General features: G+C 36.2%; 3 protein-coding genes across 7 annotated transcripts in view; 2 read left to right on the top strand and 1 right to left on the bottom strand.

Moving 5' to 3' along the window:
• Window positions 1-800: 800 nt before the first annotated feature.
• On the top strand, window positions 801-4,625 carry LOC103504821 (calmodulin-like). Its single transcript, XM_008469118.2, has 3 exons — window positions 801-3,305; window positions 3,723-3,914; window positions 4,425-4,625. Exons 1-3 carry the CDS (start codon window positions 3,194-3,196, stop codon window positions 4,568-4,570), a joined length of 450 nt encoding a protein of 149 aa, XP_008467340.1. The 5' UTR covers window positions 801-3,193; the 3' UTR covers window positions 4,571-4,625.
• A 2,665-nt stretch (window positions 4,626-7,290) lies between these two features.
• Window positions 7,291-9,473, bottom strand: LOC103504829 (tektin-2). Its single transcript, XM_026820292.1, has 6 exons — window positions 9,453-9,473; window positions 9,114-9,222; window positions 8,737-8,927; window positions 8,187-8,381; window positions 7,977-8,134; window positions 7,291-7,536 (listed from the first exon to the last, which is right to left on the bottom strand). The coding sequence occupies exons 1-6, from the start codon at window positions 9,471-9,473 to the stop codon at window positions 7,305-7,307; spliced, it is 906 nt and encodes a 301-aa protein (XP_026676093.1). The 3' UTR covers window positions 7,291-7,304.
• A 1,416-nt stretch (window positions 9,474-10,889) lies between these two features.
• The window catches only part of LOC103504830, a 110,387-nt gene continuing 105,201 nt past the window's right edge, over window positions 10,890-16,075 (top strand). The window contains exons 1-2 of one of the 5 annotated variants that reach the window (XM_026820296.1): window positions 10,890-11,089; window positions 12,458-12,559. The gene's annotated coding sequence lies outside the window, so the exon portion shown is untranslated. The other 4 variants (XM_026820299.1, XM_026820297.1, XM_026820300.1 and 1 more) reach the window with 4 other exon arrangements.

A 16,075-nucleotide genomic window follows, 5' to 3' on the forward strand; every position in this document is an offset into this window, starting at 1 on the left:
GTAATAGACTTCATAAAGCTTGCATACATTATGGACACTGATATTATTTTTCTATACATCGTCGACACAGAAGCGAAAAGGTGTAAGTGCAAAATCTGCATTTTACAGGGAGAGCCAAATGGTTTTCATTGTTTTCAAATCTATTCTTTGTTATGTATATGTATTGAGTAAAAGTTCATGTATTATATCAAAATAGCTTCTGGGACGACGATCTATTAGTTTATTTTATTCATTTAGTTGGCCTGTGGTTGGCGGTATTCATCCTGCCTTTTGAAACGTTCATTTGTTCCTCACTTTCTGCCTATTATAGCTATGTAGTTACCTCCCTCCCCTTTCTTTCACCTTCATCCTGCCTTTTGAAACGTTCATTTGTTCCTCACTTTCTGCCTATTATAGCTATGTAGTTACTTTCTATTTTAATTTTATTTTCGTAATCCTTTGTTACCAAAATGAAGGCGAGATTATTGTCTTTCTTCTAATTAGTTCAAGATAAATTTACCCCTATTGAATGAATGTACAATCATTTATCCCCATGATAAGTCTATAACCTTGTCAAAAAAGAGGACAGTTTTACGTGCTTGTGCCTATCACTCTGCTGTGATAGCCATCCTAATTACCGGATGCAGATATCTACAAGATACATATTTGGGAGCAAGTATGTACCAAATAAATCTTTTTCTTTTTTGCAAGAATTAATTAATCAGAGAAAAATTTGGAAAATTTTCTTGGTGGATATAATTATTTCCTCATTATTTTATAAAGATAAAAAGAAGTTTTATGAATTGAGTGTGTGGACGTATGTACCAATTAAATCTTTTTCTTTTTTGCAAGAATTAATTAATCAGAGATAAATTTGGAAAATTTTCTTGGTGGATATAATTATTTCCTCATTATTTTATAAAGATAAAAAGAAGTTTTATGAATTGAGTGTGTGGACTGGTGCTCATTTTATGTGATTCTCATAAAAGATATGACAAGTCAGCTTATTTTCTCCACTGTAGGGGAAAGAGACACCAATGTTAAAGATCATATCTTGTAAGTGTGATATAGTTTTATATGTGTAATTAAATTTTTATTTTTTTGTAAATCTTCGAAAATTACTTTGTGAGGTTATTCTGTAATTCTAAATTACATTTATAAGAGTACATCTTGCTATAATCTGAAGTGTTTGTACTGAAAATTACATTATTCACATGGTGTTTTATGGATTTGGAAGTAACGAAGAGAATCATGTATATCTAAAGGTATACCTAATTATGACAAAAAATGTTACCTATCTGCTTTTTGATTCAAAATATCAATCTCAATCATTATTATTAAAATTAAATTATGAAAAGATAAGTTACCTTGGCTTTTGAAATTATGCTATGATTTTTACCTCCGTCCAGGGTTAACTCTTTTACATCTTTTCCATTCAATTTTGATTTCGTGTGATGGTTTTGTTTTCATGCTTTGGACCCCTAATTTATCAGATGTGTTATTTGTCCATCGCGCATATTCTTGTTCAATAAATAAATACTCTCGTTCTTATGCTTATGTGATGCAGTGACAAATCTGACCAATGCAATGGTCAGATTTGCTTTTGCAAGTGGAATTCATTTTCTTTAATTTTAAAAAAAAAACTTTGGGATCTTGAATTTGTTCTTCTTTGTCAAAACTTTTTCTAGTTTCTTTTTAATAGATGTATTAGGTACACACTTTGTAAAAATCTTAGGTAGCATGTAGACAAAGAGTAGGTACCTACCTAGTATATTTAAAAAATTGTCTTTTCTTCTTTTTCAATCGAGTCACTTTTGATTTCATTAGTGCACTATTTGGTTGCATTTATTTATTTCCAAAAAATAAAATTTAATTATATTTCTATAGTAGACGTGTAGATAGGTTTATATATTTTGTCAATTATGATTATTTCTTATTACCTATTCTTTATGTGTATGTGAATGTATTTATTATGTCTTGTTGAAAATATTTTGAGATTATTCTAGTAATTATGTATATTTTATTGCCATTAGGGGCTCATTTAACTTTATAAAAGTAACGACTCATCTTTTTAAAAGTTAGATAGGTATTAGTAGATGTTATTATATGTTATGTTATCTAGGGAGTAGAGAGGTACAAATTATCAAGTAAAATCGAGTGTATTTTCACTTTTTGTAATTTGTTTGGTCGTATTTTTATCAGGATCCATCCCCGAAATCTTTCCAAATACATACTAATCCACCAATAGTGCTATCCAGATTTAGAGCGCTCGATTTTACTTGGTCTGTAATAAATTGAAAATTTTATCCTTTTTATTCCAGTAACTTAAAATTTCAAAAATCCTGTTGAAAAAAAAAATCATGTCCGTGTAGGAAAACAGCCTGAATCGATACCTCAGAAATATTTTTATTGGTTCAAAAGCTGGTATCTAGTCTTCAGTTGCTAAACGGCCATATTTTATGCTCTCTTTGTTTATCGTTTGAATTCAGGCATATTAATAGTATTATAATAAAAAAAATAGTTAATGCCCGAAAATTTCTCGAAATCTACCGCATTACCTCAGTCGTATTGTGTAAATGTATGGACCTATCTACCAATCTGGGTATGTGAAGAAGATCCCTACTCCATGATCCCTATATCCATACATCCAATTCAAAGGAAACTGGCTCCTTAGTCTTTTCCTCGGATAAAGACGCTTTAACATTTTCTAATAAGGTCGTTAGCGCCGGATCCTTGGTCCTTTTGAATTCATCTGTAGATTCTAAATTGAAGAAACCTCGCCCTTTACCTTACTATACTCTATTTATTTCATTTTAACTAGCTAGGTTCAATAATATTCTTGAAAAAAAAAAATGTTGGAAAAAATATATTTAAACAAATAAATAAATAAAACGTCGATAAATAATTAAATAAAATCATTTTCATAAAACCAAATTTTTGTTTGTCACTTTTTACCGATAGTTAAGATTGTCCGCCAGCAAAAATGGTTGAAATTGAAGCATGTACTTTAAGCAAACCCTTTTACTGGATTTAATCATAACTTCGAATTTGAAAACTCTATCCGGCAAAATCTACGTACCTATGGGTATTTATGTAGATGAACAGCCAGTTGCATAATTATGGCGTTGTGAATCCGAATCCAGTTTTCAGTTTATCTTCAATTGAAAATTTTTAATTATTCTCAAGCTTTGGAATTTTTTGAGACAGCTCAAATATGAGTGATCAAGAATTGAAAACCGAGCTGAAAAAAGCTTTCGATCTGTTTGATAAAGATGGGGATGGTATTTTACATATGGATGACTTCACAAGACTCATTTACTTCCTAGGTATGACTGGAAATAAACATCCTAATGATGGGTACCAGTTGATTCCAGATAGTAGATTCTTTGGCAGACGGACGGTGGTAAATTTATAGTACAGAAAACTCCAGTGCTTTTTAATTTCGGCTCTAATATAGCTCTAAACTCTAAAAGATTCATGCTGGGGTTTACCAACTCAGGATTGAAATGAAACGAGGATTTCCCTATACTTAATACCCAGGTCAACCTCGGACTTAACTCAATCCCGAGACAATCCACAGTGGTAAAACTGGAACCAAGTATAATTTCACGGACTAGTACAAACAAGGCATATTCTGTCGTAACTACATATTTCTATATTTTTACATATTTAAATTTTCTACATATTTCCATCAACTCTAACCTAGATGCTATTCTTTTGTTCTCATGGATCCCTTTTCATAGATTTGGACCGAGAAAGTCTGAAAGTTGATGAATTTGTGGAAGACGAGGACGGGATTTCTCGAGAAACGTTCATTCGCATGCTGATGGCCAAGTTGACTACCACCGCCCACAATATCACCTTCAAGGAAATCGTGTCTGCATTCAAACTGCTCGATTTGGATCAAACGGGCATGATTACGAATAGGAGCTTGGGTAAGAGAACGTGTCTTGAACTCGGTGGACGTGGAAGGCCGGCGCCCGATCTAATCCCTGGATTGGAATCGGTGCTACCATTCTAACAACGTATTATTGTTCTTTTTTTTTCCTAAGTATAGGGCAGTCTTCCTTTTCTTCCTAGCATTTTCCCTACTAAATATATACGGTCGGCGTTTCTTGTCAGCGCAATTTATAATAAATTGTAATCCTGTGTACTGCTCAAATAGTAAAGATTCGTTTTACGCCAGCAGAAGGCTTTATTGTAATCGATTTCTCAAATAATTGGATTGGAGCGCCGGGATGGCAGCATGACGTGTGTTGTATGCGTAATTGCGTACGATATTATTTTTCAAAGTTAATTTCTCAAGTATGTATTATAGGGATTAAATTCTATACTTTAGTTGGGATTGAACCCTGTCTCGTAAGAAAATTGAAGAGAGTACGCGCCTTCCTGAACGGACCAGGTACTTATTTTCTGACTTGTGTGTGTTCTTGTTTTTGAATCAGCCAAATTGATACGGAAAATCGACGAACCAATCACGGACGAGGAAATAACCGCCATTATCAAACAGTTTGACATTCATGGCAAGGGTGAGATCAACTATGAGGATTTGCATGATCGTATGAGACTACATATGGAGAAGAAGGAGTGAGAAGACAATGTCAGTTGGTGTTACGTGCTAAGGAGGTATATTTTCAGAAAACAGCAAACTTAATCATTGTTATTTTGGGTTTTTAATCTTTCTATATCTATTCATTTGATTTCCTCCATTAGGAGAGCATTAATGTGAGCATAACGGGACAATGTGTTAAGTCTAAATAAAGCACTACTTATACTAATTAATCCTCGAATATTTTTTACAATAGGTTTATTATGGGGGGGGGGGAATTGAAAAAATAAAATAAGTGCACATGTTACCAAAAAAATAAAATAAGTACACCTAATGTGATGAAATTTTCTGTCAGCAGCAGCAAAAAACTAGCTTTTTTCAATGTGAAAATGGAAATGACGAAAAATCTAGCTTTCTTCAGTGTGAAAATCTAGCTTATTTCAAGGCCTGGGTTCAGGAGGGATCTGCCGCGCCAAATTGGTAAGGATAACATTCCGGTCTGTTTCATTGCTAGCTGGAAAAAGATGACACAAATATAAAGGTGTTTACAGGCAAAATCGACGGCCGTCGACCATCTATGTTTGGACACACCTAAAGAGTGACATTATTTTGGGAACATCGATTCCCGCCTGGGGCGGATTTATCCTTTACAGTTAAGTTTCATTCTCGGAACGGCTGGCTTTCCCCTATCCTGTCTTTCTTACCGAAAGGGAAGAGAGGTTAAAGCCGCGCCGGAGGTGTTCTCTACCACCCAACATTTAGAGTTCCATTATTACGTAGTCAAATTCTCAAATAAATAAGGATAAAATTCCATGCCTCGGCTGGGATCGAACCCATGCCCTCCTAAACATGAGCGAGGCGAGCGTCTTGACCACTACGCCACCGAGGCATACTTTTGACACTTACCTGTCAGCCAGTCTGGCATTGTTATGATAAGTGTCCCCCTTAGAGTTCCATTATTATGTAGTCAAATTATCAAATAAATAAGGATAAAATTCCGTGCCTCGGCTGGGATCGAACCCATGCCCTCCTAAACATGAGTGAGGCGAGCGTCTTGACCACTACGCCACCGAGGCATACTTTTGACACTTACCTGTCAGCCAGTCTGGCATTGTTATGATAAGTGTCCCAGTGGCTGGAAATGTCCGTTTCATTTCTCAACTGTCTCGCCTCATTCTTCAAATTGAAAGCATACTGTCTTCTCGTGTCACAAGAATGGCGAAGTTGAAAGATTTTAGCATGCCAATCCGAGTCGGCCACTTTGGGTTTGGGTTTCTCTAAGCTGACGATGGACTCCATGGAATAACGTATTCAGTATAAATATTCTTTAGGTAATTGCAGGTATTTAGGTAGGTACAGTTAACAATAAGAAAATTTAGTTGACCTTTTAGTGGGTTTTGGTATATTTTCGTTCTCACTAAAGGGAAAGAATAAGAGACACGGAATCAGATATGTATCAATTTCTTTATGAAAATAAGTAGGTAGTCCTCCCTAAATTCTTCATTTACGAGGGTAGGCGTAGGAGTTTCGTTTGATCGATAGGTAGGCATGTCTCACGCATGTTGTAGGTAGGTACATATATATATACTTTTCCGATATTACTTTAAAATGCCTGTGGATGCAAGTATTTTAAAATTAAGGATTTATTTATTCATTTAGGTATTATAATCTGAAAATTAATGGTTTGATTTATCCATGAACTTCCTCCTATTTTTTATGAGGACGGGACCAATCGCGGGAAAATAGGTAGGTATCGAGTGGAATTTGAACTTCTGCAGCAAGGAAATGTTCACACGATCTGTTGACGAAAGTGTATGAAAGTATTTTGAACGTTTTAGCGAGATAAAGTTTTTTGAATGTTCCATTGACGTCACTGAAAAAATTCACGAGGAAAATAACCGCCAAGATTCAAAATCAAAGAAAAATCCCCAAAAGTTGCAAGCTTGCAAGACCGTCGAAACTTGGCCTAAAGCTTCTTGATTCTTGATTTTAATAAAACATAAAAGTTGACCACTGTCATACTCTTCCTTCAAATATACGAGTCACTTTTCCAAAGTTCCTCAAGGATTCAAGAAAATACTGAAAATTACCTACTTACATACCAAAATGACCACAGTCCATCTTGATATCTCAACTGATAGAAGGAGCTAATCAAGAAAACTAGACCTGCTTTATCCCAAATGTAAGTTAATTACCTTTTACTGTTCACTAGAAACCCCCTTCAGACTACAGAAGAACTTATCCTGAAAGCTGGACTGTGTAGTCAAGCAATGTTCTTTCTAATTGCCCCCATCAATGTCCTTAATTTACGAGGTAATAAATATAAAACTAAGGGCACAAAAAAGCAACAACATCATCATCATTATTTAGTAAACCCATACTATATACCTTTTGTAAATATTTGCGCTCGTCTTTCGTTTGCAAATATTTCAAAGGGTAAATTTCTGGTTTTCTCGTGTTGACCCAGCACCTAAAGAGGAAGTATTGTGTCTCTCACCCATCTGAAGAGGGACATACTACGAGATTGGGTACGCTACACACACGGCCCGCAAGAGTTTAATGTTTCATAGGCAGGGAATAAAACCGGCGATGAAACACATCCCCCCTCCCCCAAATCCCTTTCTCTAACTTACCACCGTTTTCTGCCATGAAGGGCATACTACGGGATAGGGTACGCTACACACACGGCCCGCAAGAGTTTAATGTAGCAGTTGTTTCATAGGCAGGGAATAAAACCGGCGATGAAACACATCCCCCCTCCCCCAAATCCCTTTCTCTAACTTACCACCGTTTTCTGCCACTCTAGTTCGTTTCTGATCTTCATCGTCTCATAAATCCGCTTCCTCATGGCATAGTTGGTCTGTTCATTCTGAGTACAAAGCTCATTGTGACTCTGGTCTCGGGGGAGCACAATGGATTCGCGCAGTTTTTTCGACGCGCTCACTTCGCTTTCTCCGCGTTGTTTCAAATAGCGGGCGTTCTCCAGCCACGCCTCGTGAGGTATTTGACTGCGAATTAGGGTAGGAAAATGAAGGCGAATACGAATTAGTTCATAGGTAAGTAAGCGAATTCGAAGATGAAAGGGAATTCGAACCAGGTCATACGTAAGTAAAGAACCGACACATCACATACAAAAAGGCTTAGGTGTCGGGGCAATCGCCCTCAAGGATGGGTTAAGAATCTACAAATCTACGAAAGAAAATACCTACCTTAAGCGAATTGGAAGATGAAAGGGAATTCGAACCAGGTCATACGTAAGTAAAGAACCGACATATCACATACAAAAAGGCTTAGGTGTCGGGGCAATCGCCCTCAAGGATGGGTTAAGAATCTACAAATCTACGAAAGAAAATACCTACCTTAAAGTACGAATCATTCTTGTAAGTTAAAAGGAAGGAAAACATACTACTGCCTACCTGAATTTCACAAAATCAATTTATGTTAATACCTCTGTGGGGATTTGAGTGCGTTATGCTTGAGAGTAATATTAGCGGAATGTTTGTCCAGGCCAAGACAATGGCTATCGATACTGACAGCCTCTTCCTTGTCGTTGATATCGCACAGGATTTTGTATCGGATATCCTGGTAAAACATACTACTGCCTACCTGAATTTCACAAAATCAATTTATGTTAATACCTCTGTGGGGATTTGAGTGCGTTATGCTTGAGAGTAATATTAGCGGAATGTTTGTCCAGGCCAAGACAATGGCTATCGATACTGACAGCCTCTTCCTTGTCGTTGATATCGCACAGGATTTTGTATCGGATATCCTGGAGTCTGTTGATCTGTTCCCAGGCTTCCTGCACTTTGGCCGTGAAGATTTTCTTGAACGTTTCCAGAGTTTTGAGCTCCTGCAGGACAAAGAAGCATCGGTCTTCTTTATTCACTGATGAATCTGATCATAGATATATCTGGTGTGTAAGGCCAGTCACTCACTATCAGGTAGACCTGACAGGTACGGCTGAAAAGCTCCGCCTGTCAGGTAGACCTGATGAGCACACACACTATCAGGTAAACCTGACAGACGGACTTGATCAGGTCTACTTGAAGTACCTACATAAGTAGTATGTATACCTACCTACGAAAAGCGATTCCGAGATACCTATAAGTACCTATACTTACATTTTTTTTTATTATTATTATTATTTTTTTTTTAGCCAACAGCTGACCAATCTGACTAGATTCCTCCCCTTCTAAAAGTCTTACCGAATTCAGTTCCCTCTCAACAGCGTCTCTACAAAGGTCGTTACTTGTCTTCTCATCTCTCAACGTTAGACATTCGTTGACAACCGTAAAGTTCAGGTTGTACAATTCTATCTCTCGCTCGGTCAGAGATTTCTCCTCGCTCAGGTGCTGAATTTCTTTCTCGATTTGAGATTGACATTTATCGAGTGCGTCTTTCCAGCGAGAAATCTCGGTTATTCTGGAAAAATGTAAATGCAGTTTCTTTGTGTCATTATGTTACAACTTTGGTGCTCACTGCAGCATTGTAGGATTTTTCCAATATCTCAATAATTCTAAAATCTAATGTGTACCTACCATGCTGGCACCGGTCGCTATGCGCATTTATATGTCATAGCTACTCATTTTCCTCACGAGGCTGAGAATATCTTGCAGTCTGTTGATCTGCTCCCAGGCTTCCTGCACTTTGGCCGTGAAGATTTTCTTGAACGTTTCCAGAGTTTTGAGCTCCTGCAGGACAAAGAAGTATCGGTGTTCTTTATTCACTGATGAATCTGATCATAGATATATCTGGTGTGTAAGGCCAGTCACTCACTATCAGGTAGACCTGACAGGTACGGCTAAGAAATATGATGTAGCTAGTATTACCACCCTACCCACTACTCTGAGGACATTAGTACATTTTCTCACATCATTAGAATGGTTCAATTACTTTGAGAGTATCACTGGTCTTAACAAGCAAAATATTCTAAGTTCCTCATTTGCAATACAAAGATGGTTGCCTGGATATTACACTTTGCTCTATTACACAAATGACCTGGATCTAGAAATCATTGATGTGATAGATGTGTTTATATTGATTAACATGAGGAACTCCTGTGATGAGTCTAGTGATATGATAGTGTATTCTAATTCCAGCTCGAGTGAAGTAGAAACAGATGATACTTTACAGCTGCCATTACTTCACAATCATATCTTTGTGATACATAGAAAGTCTACCAGCTCATGGTTTATTAAATATCTCAGGAAGCAGAGTAAGAGCAAGTTCTACATGTTTCAAATGTCATACAGTGTGAACAGGCATGATTCACCAAGAAATAAACCAAAGGGATATTAGCATTATGCTCAAACTATACCTCCATGCTCTATTCTTTGATATTATTTGCCTAAGAAATCAGAATGTCAGAGCTTGTCTATGTCTATACAGGTCTCACTTGAGGTCCAAGTATGCTTGCAGAAAAAGTATGTTGTGTCAGATACTTAGGTACCTATTTGTCCAAAATGGCTCTAACTAAACACTAATTTTAAGTGTTCATTTGTTGTTACATTAAATAAAGTAATAATTATGTAGATCGAATTTATTTTCCTGTTTCGTCAAACATAATATATTATGTGAGTCTTCTTTACCTTTTCCATTCTTACAGGGTCAGAGTTTCTTGTCAGCCCTTTTCAGTCAACTCTATTTTTGCCATTTGTTCCTGCCAGCCAAGTGCCACCTCTTGACAACTTTTTTTTTCTGTACTCATATACGATTGTGCAGATGTTCACCCATCTAGATACCAACCGTATGCAACGTTGCTTAACTTCAGGCATCAGTGAGGTAGGTACATTCAGCATTCAGCGCTCCAATCTATTCTCGCTGGCTCTCAGCTTGACCCGTGTGAATGAGGTTTATCATTGAAGGGTCATGTATATGCAATACTCTTGACAACTTTTTTTTTCTGTACTCATACACGATTGTGCAGATGTTCACCCATCCAGATACCAACCTATGCAACGTTGCTTAACTTCAGGCATCAGTGAGGTAGGTACATTCAACATTCAGCGCTCCAATCTATTCTCGCTGGCTCTCAGCTTGACCCGTGTGAATGAGGTTTATCATTGAAGGGTCATGTATATGCAATACGCAACACAAGTTTTTCCACTTCTTCAGATAGTTGCTTGAAAATCCAACAGAGTGCAGTACTGGAATTAGTTTAGTGTGACTATTTTCTTCTTGAGTGCGCAAAGTCAATCGATAAACAAAGTTTCTAAAATTTATCAAAATATGGCGACGTGAATTTCGAACTGAAAATTTTCAAAAAGTTATGTTTTTTGAGTGGAAGTAGTGTTTTTCGCGCACTGGAATCAGTTTAGTGTGACTATTTTCTTCTTGAGTGCGCAAAGTCAATCGATAAACAAAATTTATAAAATTTATCAAAATATGGCGACGTGAATTTCGAACTGAAAATTTTCAAAAAGTTATGTTTTTTGAGTGGAAGTAGTGTTTTTCGCGACTATAAAGTTAAATATATCGTTAGTAGTTTTGTTTTACGAATAGTGATTCCCCCTCTTGTGTTTTTTCCGGGCTCTGAATTTCGTGGTCCTTCTATTTCCCGTAAGTATGTTTTCCTACTTGAACTGAAACATCCCCTTGTCTATCAGCCAATCTTCTGTCTCCCATGTACAGTTTTGATAAACATTTTTGATAAGACGTTGCCCCCATAGTTATCTAGACGTCTGTTTCGTTAGAAGGACGTTCGGTAGTTTGGAGTCCTCGTTATTCTCTATCTTGACGTGGCACAGGTCAGGAGAATCCTACAAACCTTACTACCAGATCCTTACAACAGGAAATACTTAACATAAGTCAGGATGCAGTTATTTCAAAAATGTTAGGTGTGCCCCTCTTTTGTTGGATCTTTTTTACTTTAACCCTTTTCAATCATGTATTGTTTTTACATTCCATATTGACATGGGTCTTGTTTTGAATTCAGATAAGGCTGGTCAGTTCAACTTCTCATGTGACCATATTGTTGATGTTTTATCAACTAAATTTTCCAAAGTCTTTTATCTCTGCTAAGAAAGTTAGTGTCTATTTAACATTTTACTCGAGATTATCTTTAGTACAACTTTTGGTATATGTAGGGCTCTTGCCTGTTTAAGCCTTTTTACTTTCCTTATCCTATAGGAAGGAAAGTAATGTAATCGGGTCAAATTTTCGATGGTCAGATTTTAGTGCCAAAACACAACGTTCGGTAGTTTGGAGTCCTCGTTATTCTCTATCTTGACGTGGCACAGGTCAGGAGAATCCTACCAACCTTACTACCAGATCCTTACAACAGGAAATACTTAACATAAGTCAGGATGCAGTTATTTCAAAAATGTTAGGTGTGCCCCTCTTTTGTTGGATCTTTTTTACTTTAACCCTTTTCAATCATGTATTGTTTTTACATTCCATATTGACATGGGTCTTGTTTTGAATTCAGATAAGGCTGGTCAGTTCAACTTTTCAATGTGACCATATTGTTGATGTTTTATGAAATAAATTTTCCAAAGTCTTTTATCTCTGGTAAGCAAGTTAGTGTCAATTTAACATTTTACTCGAGATTAGGTATCTTTAGTACAACTTTTGGTATATGTAGGGCTCTTGCCTGTTTAAGCCTTTTTCACTACCGTATATAACATATAACTTGATTCAATGGTTTGACTTGAGGGTTGAGGGTTTTGCTCTAAATTGTCAGGATCACACTGAAATATCCAAGTACTTTGGTCTAGGTACTCTTTTTGGGCTTGTATTTTTTTGAGGTCTTAAAGCTTAGTAAGAAAGCCAAGAGTTAGGTCTGCAGTTTCAATAGTTGAAAGATTATGCTTGAATTCTTCGAGCATTTTTAGAGGTGGACAAATAGTTCAACATGAGATTGTAGGTCCAAGGAATAATTTAAAGCTCAACCTAATGTAATATCATGTTCTCTCATCTTTGTTCCAGATTCAAACTTTTTGCTGAGAATTGTCATTTTTTTATTTGGGACAATGTCAACCAAATTGCTCTGAGCTGGCAAAGCAATGTTTCAACACTTTGTCTAATGTGGTAAGTAGAAAAGTTCATTTTGGTTTGTATTTTTGTTACCTACCGACATGGGCGTAACCAGGATTATGCCTAAGGGGGGGCCCGCTATTTTAGTTGAAGAAATACCTACAGTATATTAGTAGCCAGTGTCTATGAATATAAGGACTTCTATTTACCTACAGAAGGTACAAGTTCAATTCCTAGTCTAAGTTAAATTATTCAGGCTGTTCTTTAATACCCACACATCAGGGAAATACCTGCCTGATAATTTTAATCAGGAGTGAGTAATAGAGTTCCAAGTCAATCTTAAAAACTAAAAACCAGCAAACTGAAAAACTTATTCTGTTTCTTCATGTATCACTTTGGTCAATAAGAGTAGACATTAGAGGTACACCACTATTATTATGAATTTACTTAGAACATTGAAGTTTATTCAATGGTGTTTGTATTTTGTATGCATCACAATAAGTAGATACTGAATGAGAAAGTCACACAAAAGTTTGATATAGAGAAGTCATGCTTTTGTCACCTTAAAGGTCAAAGGTGGGAAAGTTTCTCTATAGCAACTACCTTAAATGCTACCTCTGTAAGAAAGGCCAAAGTGTGCCAAACTTAAGTTGTGCTGGTTTTGGTTGATAAATATATAAAATTTAATGTATAAAATCTAAAATTATATTTAAAAAAAAAATCTAAAATAAATACTTACCTGAGCATAAAAAAGAAAAAAAGTAGTATTGATTTTAAATCATTACATGAAAGTAAAATCGAAAAATCAAATCAAGAATAATAATAAACTGAATATTAAACCAAATAGTAGGTACATAGGTACTGATTTTCTCTAATCACGATCGAATAAACTACGGGCTAAAAAATTCCCGGAGGGACGGGCCCATATGTAGGTACTGATTTTCTCTAATCACTACGGGCTAAAAAATTCCCGGAGGGACGGACCCTGCTTGTTTAATTAACGTACTGGTTTTCTCTAATACGATCGAATAAACTACGGGCTAAAAAATTCCCGGAGGGACGGGTCCAGCTTGTTAAGTAAGTACTATGGACACCTAGACATGTGTTAGGTAATAATCTAATAATTAAACATATTTTATGTACATATATGGTTAATCATTACCACTGGTCATTCACGGGGCTTTTTATTTTAAACTCAGGTTATTATTGGGTGCTTCGGGCTTCGTCTTTCTTTTAAAATGTGAAAAGGGAGAGAATTTCCCTAAAAGCTTGAAGTTAAGATAATATTTTAAATTTAAAAAATAGTAATATTAAAGTATTAAAGAACCTACTTTGTTCACCTCCTCATTAATTGTAAGAAAGGCCGGGAAAATGGGAAAATAAAAATGTGCAACCACCTGTTGATACAATCACACGTCTATAGGCATGTAAGTAATTATCCTAATGATATTCTTTAGTACCTAAATTTAAATCCATCCTAAGGATTTTTATCATAAATTAGGTATTTGTATTAGACTAATTAGACACTCACCTCCTCATTAATTGTAAGAAAGGCCGGGAAAATGGGAAAATAAAAATGTGCAACCACCTGTTGATACAATCACATGTCTATAGGCATGTAAGTAATTGTCCTAATGATATTCTTTAGTACCTAAATTTAAATCCATCCTAAGGATTTTTATCATAAATTAGGTATTTGTATTAGACTAATTAGACAGTGTATTATCTAGATATCTATAAAGATTGATTTGGTTATGGTCATGTTGGTTAAGCCATGTATTTACATTTTACATATCGCCGTTGCACACGCTTACAGTTACAGGTAACCAGAATTCCTGGAGGGTTGAGGATTAGTTTCTCGTCTCTTCCCTGACTCTCTCCATCTCTTGCCCCTTATTATTAAGAATTTACTTAGAACTTAGAACATTGAAGTTTATTCAATGGTGTTTGTATTTTGTATGCATCACAATAAGTAGATACTGAATGAGAAAGTTACACAAAAGTTTGATATAGAGAAGTCATGCTTTTGTCACCTTAAAGGTCAAAGGTGGGAAAATTTCTCTATAGCAACAACTACCTTACTAAAATGCTACCTCTGTAAGAAAGGCCAAAGTGTGCTAAACTTAAGTTGTGCTGGTCTTGGTTGATAAATATATAAAATTTAATGTATAAAATCTAAAATTATAAAAAAAAAAAAAAATCTAAAATAAATACTTACCTGAGCATAAAGAAGAAAAAAAGAGACAGACAGAAATGAAAAGTTTTAAAAATCCCAATAAGAAATTTTTAAGAACCTTGTGGAATGTAGGTAAGTACCTACTACTTACCCAGATGCCTTGCCAAGTTTCAAATTCAACCCACACATACCTAAGTACAGAAGAAAATTAATGTTTAAACAAACTTTTCTTCAAGACAATATTCTTTCTTCTCAGACTTTCTACCTATAACAAAAGGTTGAAGTACAATAATAGGTATGTGTGTTTTTCCCTAACAAATGCATAGGTACATAGGTACTTGTAAAAATGAAAGCAATAACAAACAAGTGAAAGTTGTCAATTGTTAGAGAGAAACGTTCCCTCTTACACACACTGGAAAAGGAGATGACCTTTGAACTTTCACATATTATTTTGTACACTTGGCACAAGAAGATGATTATTTGATGAAAGAACCTGATGACTGGACCTATGCATGGGTGTAGCTGTAGGTAGTTTGAGTAGCCCCCACCTCTTCCTCTTCTTTTCCCTCCGCAACCTCTCTCTCTCTCCCTTTCTTTCCCCTTTTCTATCTCCCTTTTCCCTCCTCAACCCATCTCTCTCCCTCTCTCTCTATCTCCCTTTTCACTCAACTCTTTCCCTCCCTCTCTTCCTCTTTTATTGTTTCCCTTTTTTACTCTCTTCTTTCTCTCTCTCTCTCCTCCTCCTCCTCCTCCTATCTCTCCCATTAACATCTCCTCTCCTAAAGGAAGAAGGGAAGACTCCCGCTGGTTTCTGTTAAGTGCGTTTGTATTTTGGTCTATCGTACGTGAACAGACGGCAGTAGGTAATGAACTTTCCGTTGTCCCGTCACCCCACGTCTGGTGCACACTGTATCGATTGCGTCCTGGGCGACACTTTCACAGCGAGAGGCATGCTTGCTGATTGCTGACAGGGGTTGACCATTTGGCTTTAACGTCGACCGTAGTTAGTAATAATATGGACTCTTATTGTTCAAATTTCATACAATACCTAGATAAAGTACAAATTTAACAAAAGGTGGGATTATTGCCTTAGGCAATCTCTGCCATCCAACCCAACCATGTACCACACAAACCACACAGTAGTATTGAGAGTACTTATTCCTTGGTGATAATAGCAAGTGATTTCCTTAGAACTTGCACCCTACATGTTCTTATTGAAGAGTTAGAGAACAAGACATTATGGAAGATGCAAGGACCCCCATACAAAAAGAAATATGATTGTTCAAATTTCATACAATACCTAGATAAAGTACAAATTTAACAAAAGGTGGGATTATTGCCTTAGGCAATCTCTGCCATCCAACCCAACCATGTACCACACAAACCACACAGTA

Source organism: Diaphorina citri, unplaced genomic scaffold (assembly GCF_000475195.1).
Source record: "Diaphorina citri unplaced genomic scaffold, Diaci psyllid genome assembly version 1.1 scaffold135, whole genome shotgun sequence".
NCBI classification, from domain to species: Eukaryota; Metazoa; Arthropoda; class Insecta; order Hemiptera; family Psyllidae; genus Diaphorina; species Diaphorina citri.

Coding starts and splice junctions, on each gene's coding strand:
- LOC103504821 (XM_008469118.2), top strand. CDS start 3,194: ATGAGTGATCAAGAATTGAAAACCGAGCTGAAAAAAGCTTTCGATCTG. Junction 3,306..3,722: donor AAGACTCATTTACTTCCTAG/GTATGACTGGAA, acceptor CCCTTTTCATAG/ATTTGGACCGAGAAAGTCTG. Junction 3,915..4,424: donor GATTACGAATAGGAGCTTGG/GTAAGAGAACGT, acceptor TTTTTGAATCAG/CCAAATTGATACGGAAAATC.
- LOC103504829 (XM_026820292.1), bottom strand. CDS start 9,473: ATGAGGAACTTAGAATATTTT. Junction 8,382..8,736: donor TTGAGAGGGAACTGAATTCG/GTAAGACTTTTA, acceptor TTTGTCCTGCAG/GAGCTCAAAACTCTGGAAAC. Junction 8,135..8,186: donor ATATTACTCTCAAGCATAAC/GCACTCAAATCC, acceptor TGTGAAATTCAG/GTAGGCAGTAGTATGTTTTA.